Below are 6,000 nucleotides of genomic sequence, written 5' to 3'. Positions count from 1 at the left end.
ACTGCCACCAACTGCCGATCGACAACTCACAAAAGCACAGAGTAATCTAATGATTAGACCAAGACTAAAATATGCTATACTGTTGGGAACATTCGAAGTTAGATCTCTGAGACAAAAATTGATCCTGTGCTAGACACTGGCGTCTTCAAGGCAGGTGCGAATTTTAACTCACGCCGACACGAAGCACAATCCTAAAAAACCAAATAGTACGATTGGGCAACGAAAAAGGTTATTTCAGATGGCGTGAGGGGCTGACAGTGCCTCAAGAGGGATGTTAAGCCGCCTGTTTGCAAGTTCTTTCAATTGGACGCCATTTCGGCCTACACCAGAAATCATACAGGAGAAAATGGACCTGCAGTTTAATGTGGAATCCGAAGAGCGCATCGTTCCTGTCATACCCTCACATCATTGAGAGGTGAAGCCTAGCGTAAAGGCAGACTCAAAAATTTCATCATTGATACCATGGCTCAAAAACCATGGTCTCTTTTGTTGTAATTTATAAACTTTTTGTTACCGACTACAAGTTTCAGTCTGCGCTGCAGATCATCTTCAAATCTAAGCTGGAACATGAAAATAAGCAACAAAATTAGAAAAATATTACTAACACTATGCCCAATGTTTGTAGAAATGACAACAAAATATTATGAATCCACATATACCAGACGCTGCAGAGTGCAGTTTGTCAAAATTTATGTAAAACTAACGTAAATAGAAGGATGGGTGAGGAAAAATATTTTCATACTCGTATGACATGTGCGTAAGATATAAAGTATTACATTAAAACCGGATAAAAAAGATTCCTCCATCACAAAGCAAAATAAGAAATTAAAATAATTAATGATTACAAGACACAGAATTAAGAAATAGATGACACATCAACGTAATACATTCCAGCATGTATGATTCGTTACACAATACATTAATACATAAGAAAAGGGTAATAAAAAGCCTCATAGAATATTGTGGATCCGCACATTTTTGTACTCGTCTATATCTTTTAAAAGATATTGCAAAGTTAACAGACAAATTTAATTTGCATAGCTTCAATCGTCTAAGGCTTAAAATAAAACTTTAAAGAATATTCCTTTCTTTTAAATTAAAATAAAATACACCATTCTTATTCTAAGTTAAAAAACGGGAGCAAAAGAAAACATAGTTACAAAAGTAACTATAGCTTCGTCCAAACAATTACTACAAATTAACGAAGATCTTCAGTGATAATAGTCTGAGAAACCAGAGTGGTCGCTGGAGCGCACCTCACACCATAGCAGTGACGAGCGATGCAATACTGTGTTTATGCATGTCACAGGCTGCAATCCGCGCCGAACGCATTCAATCACTGTCAACTATTATGTATTAGATTAAAGTGTCTTTTAACTCTTAATTTTTATTAATTATTTTATTTCATAGTGAAGGAATCTATTTTTCACGGTTTTAATGACTCATCTATGACTCACACACATCTGACGTAACTACGCAAATATTTTCCCCCAGACCTCCTTGTATTTTCCGTTAATTTTACAGCACTGTTGACAAATTATTCTTTTCTGTGACGGATATGTGTAGATTCATAATGTTTTATTTTCATTTGTACAACCTTTGAGCGTATCGTGTGTAATATCAAACTCCTATAATTCTTTATAGTCATTGCTTATTTTTTCCTATTACAACTTAGACATAAAAACGATACGCAGCACAGAGTAAAGCCGGTAGTCGTAGTAAAATGTTGTGACCCGGATAGTGTTTGTTTATTTATTAGAAACTGAAGTATTCTGGTATCTGACTGGGATTCGACTCCGCGACTTTATGTTCGTACTTTACCACTTTACAACCACGCCCGACGAAGATAAGTTATCTGGGAAGCACTTCATGACGAGAGGGCCTGGGGGGGGGGGGGAGGAGAAGTGTTATAGGGCCATTATTGTACTGCTTGCTATTGCCTTCAGGAAAGCTGCAACGCCAGGAAATAGTAATGAAATGCAGGCAGACTTCCTAAGGTTCGACACTTGGTGCAGGTTTTGCCAGTTGACTCTAAAAGTGGATAATTATATCGTTGTGCACATGAATAAGCGAGAATAAGCATTCTTGTTCTATTGTCTTCCATGTGATAGATGACTGTAAACAGTTACGACCCTAAAAGATGTAGGAATATCCGTCCGAATCGTGCTAAATTGGACAACCAAGTTTGTTGCACTGTGTACAAACACCAGGTGGATATTCATTGGCAACATTGTAAGGAACTGTTACCCATACACACATGAAATAGCTTACCAAATGCTCATTGGACAGTACAGATGGTGTTAATAGAGGAAATAGAAAAATATCCAAAGAAGAGCACTACAGTTCGTCACAGGTTCATTTCGTAAGTTGATACTCATCAAACTCTAATTGTCTAGTGGCTAGCGTTGCTGCCTCTGGATCACGGGGTTCCGGCTTCGATTCCCGGCCTGTTTGGGGATTTTCTCTGCCCGGGGACTGGGTGTTTTGTCTTGTCCTCATCATTTCATCATTATCATCATCATCATCATCATCATCCGTGACTGTGGATAGACTGGACTGTGCAATAGAATTGGTCTGTGTAACAATTGGGACTTTGTGCAGAGGCTGATGACCGAGCAGTTGAGCGCCCCACGAACCAAACATCATCATCATAATCGTCAAACTCTAGCTGCCGATGCTAAGAGAGGCGCGTTGTCCAACATGTCTAGGTTTCTGTTAAAATGCAGAGCATACGCCGCAAGAAGAGTCAGCGACTGTATTACATATTCCTGCATAGATCTCATGAAACCATCACGAGTGGATAATCAGACAAATTATTGCTCATGTGAAGCCTCACCTAATGTCATTCTTCCGAAGCGCCATGAGCGAATGGAACAGGATAGGGGAAAAACGTTAGCGCAATGAGAAAACTACCTTCCGCAACAAGCTTGTGGAGCACAGTTGTAGAAGTTATAAAACAGCATCCAAAGCCTCTACTGTGTCTGAACTATTTAAGCAATAGCTACCAAAACAGTATCACACATGTTGTAATTTTCGTGGAACGTTTCGGCTGTAATGTTGGCTTCCGTCTTCTGTTGCAGTGGTGGTGCAGGACTACGAGGTGCAGGTGTACCGCGCGCATGCGCTGCTGGGCAACACGGCGGTGCTGCGCTGCGTCATCCCGCCCTTCCTCAGGGACCATGTGTCCGTCTCGTCCTGGTTCCGGGACGACACCATCATCCTGCCGGGATCTCACGAAGCGGGTGAGTCCAGCTCTGTTCCCCAGGCATTCTGCAGCGGAGGTCTCTTGTACAGCACAACAGGCAGTCTTTAGGGTACTGAACTTCTGCTGCGCTCGTAATAAGTTACCGTATACTCCTCGCACTCCATGTGATACACCAGGTTAGATCCTGTAGCTGGAATTCGAGCTCTCATTATGACCACTCAAACAGTCCTTAACTCGACCCAGTAATTTCACGTGTACTGCTGCAGTTCTGCTGCTGTCTTCGTTTGCACTTGTCCTTTGTAAAGTTTTCGAACTGTGGAGCTTTGTTCATAAGTGAACAGCAACACGATGTTAAAGGAAAGGTGTCATGATGGTATTTAAAACCATTAATTAATGAAAATCACTCATCGTTTCCAACTGACTAAATGCATGGAAACAGTACGTTGTCTTCCGCAGGTCTGATTGGACGGATGAACACCTACAGCTTACTGTCGATTGGCAACTGATTGACGTCGTACATCCATGAAGAGTTCGTTGTTATATTGCCACTTTCCATACAACTTTCCATTACACAAAACACAGAGTTTTTTTGTCGTAAGCACTTTTCTTATTACTCCCAACTTGGCAGGCTCCTATATGCCAAGAAGTTTCTGTTAGGTCCACTTTCAAAGCATATTTATCGAGTGACTCATTTCCATGTTTCCCGGCTTTAAGGGCTAGTTTATATGACTTGCATTTATTATCTACGAAAATAGCAATTAATGCGTGGTATATGACATTAAACAAATGGAAGCCTTTGGCCGCTTTAGATTCCACTTAATCTTTGAGTTGGTAGATAACGATCTAGCAACAGCTGCAGACTAATTTGAAGTGGTTGTGTTTTTCACTAGCTCCACTTTTTGTACACATGTACCCCATATACCTGTATTAACTGACATATTTAATTTTTCCCTCGTGAACAGAATATACTCCACTGCATGGAAAAGAAGCATAATTCGACCCATCCTTAAGATCGAAAACCCGCAACTGCCTAGTGATTATCGACCAATTAGCATACTGCCTGCTGTTTCCAAAGCACTTCAATATATTGTTCATGATTAAATCACGGAACACCTGCATGAATTCAGCCTATATGACAAATTTCAACCCGATTTCCGTCAACATCACAGCACAAACACTGCTCTAATTAAAGTAACTGATGACTTGAAATATGCCATCGACAACCGAAAGGCAACAATATTGACGCTACTGGACTTCAGCAAAGCTTTTGACACTGTTAACTTTGACATATTGCTCAGAAAAATGCTACAGCTTAATTTCTCAGATAGTGCAATGAGATGGTTTGAAAGCTACGTAAAAGACAGACAGCAATGTGTTTTCTGCGTAAATGAAAAATCTTCCTGGAAACATGTTTCCTCGGGAGTGCCACAAGGATCAGTCTTAGGACCACTTTTTCGTCGGTTCTGTCCTCCTGTAAATATCATTTCTATACCGACGACCTCCAGCTCTACCTAAGCGTCAGACCTGAAGATGTAAACACTGCAATCGCTCAGATGAATGATAATCTATCTTCAGTAGTGACATAGGCGAAAAACCTGGGGCTTCAACTAAATGCAAAAAAGACGCAAGTTATCTTAACAGCCCATCAGAAATTAATAAGTTCAGATTTCCGCGAACGGCTACCTCCTATTCTGCTCGACGGTATTCCAATATCATATCAGAAAACATTTAAGAACTTGGGTGTAACTTTGGATGAGCGTCCCAACTGGGCGGAGAATACAGTCGCAGTGTGCCGGAAGACGTCTGCTTGTCTCTATGCTCTCAAAATATTTCGGAACATATTTCCACAGGACCTGAAACGCCAGCTCGTGCAAGCACTCGTTCTACCGAACCTCCACTATTGTGACGTGATTCAACAAGGCATGAGTAGTGAAAACACAAGACGGCTAGAGCTAACCATGAATGCCTGTGTGCGTTACACCTGCAACATTCGCCGATATGATCATGTTAGTGCTTCATACTCCGAGCTAGGGTGGCTGCGGCCGGACAAATTGCGTGACTACCACACTCTATATCTACTTCACCGACTCCTCGTCGCGCAATCACCCCAGTACCTTGCTTCAGATATTAAAAACCTGTCATGCCATCATAATCGAAACGCGAGGTCACTCTTATTTGGTATCCTAAATGTGCCCACTCACAAAACAAAAACTTTTGCAAACTCCTTCTTAGTTGCCGCTGTCCGCCCCTGGAACAAACTGCCCCTTACCTTGCGCAGAATTCAATCCCCTGCTTCTTTTAAGAAGAAGTTGAAGCATTTCCTACTATCATCCTCATAACGTTCTCCTCAAAATTAATGTACAAGGCCAATTCTCTCATCTGTCAAATAGCAAAGCTAGCGTCTCCTATCTTGCTCCTGAGATGCCTTCCTCTTCATCTATCTCTATTAGCCACGCAATCTTCTTTTCCTTTATATTTCCTTAATTATGTTTCATCATGTCTCTCTATTCTTCTCCTCCCTTCACCATGAGTCTCCCTCATACTCCCTGCTGCCAGCACACCTATCTAAAATTTGTCTCTTCAGTAATGTCTAATTATAACAGTACTTATGATCTACGAATATAAACTCTATATATATATGTATTTTTCCAGGTGTGACTTTGTAATTGTTTATTTCACTTTTTATACTAGATGTAGTTTAACATGCCTACTAAAACATATGAATGTAAAATAAGTAGAATGCCTGGTTAGATGTAAGAGAGGGCCTGATGGCCCTAATCTTGCCAGGTTAAATA

General features: G+C 40.8%; 1 protein-coding gene across 1 annotated transcript in view; it reads left to right on the top strand.

Moving 5' to 3' along the window:
* Nucleotides 1–3,070: 3,070 nt before the first annotated feature.
* The window catches only part of LOC126251767 (Down syndrome cell adhesion molecule-like protein Dscam2), a gene marked incomplete at its 5' end in the record, with an annotated part of 377,821 nt that continues 374,891 nt past the window's right edge, over nucleotides 3,071–6,000 (top strand). The window contains one exon of the mRNA XM_049952392.1: nucleotides 3,071–3,242. Coding sequence (XP_049808349.1) covers nucleotides 3,071–3,242 — 172 coding nt within the window. The remainder of the gene's footprint in view (nucleotides 3,243–6,000) is intronic.

The sequence above is a fragment of the Schistocerca nitens genome, chromosome 1, assembly GCF_023898315.1.
Source record: "Schistocerca nitens isolate TAMUIC-IGC-003100 chromosome 1, iqSchNite1.1, whole genome shotgun sequence".
Taxonomy (NCBI): domain Eukaryota; kingdom Metazoa; phylum Arthropoda; class Insecta; order Orthoptera; family Acrididae; genus Schistocerca; species Schistocerca nitens.
The sequence above is the reverse complement of the archived record's forward strand: the minus strand, read 5'-3'. Positions and strand labels throughout refer to the sequence as shown.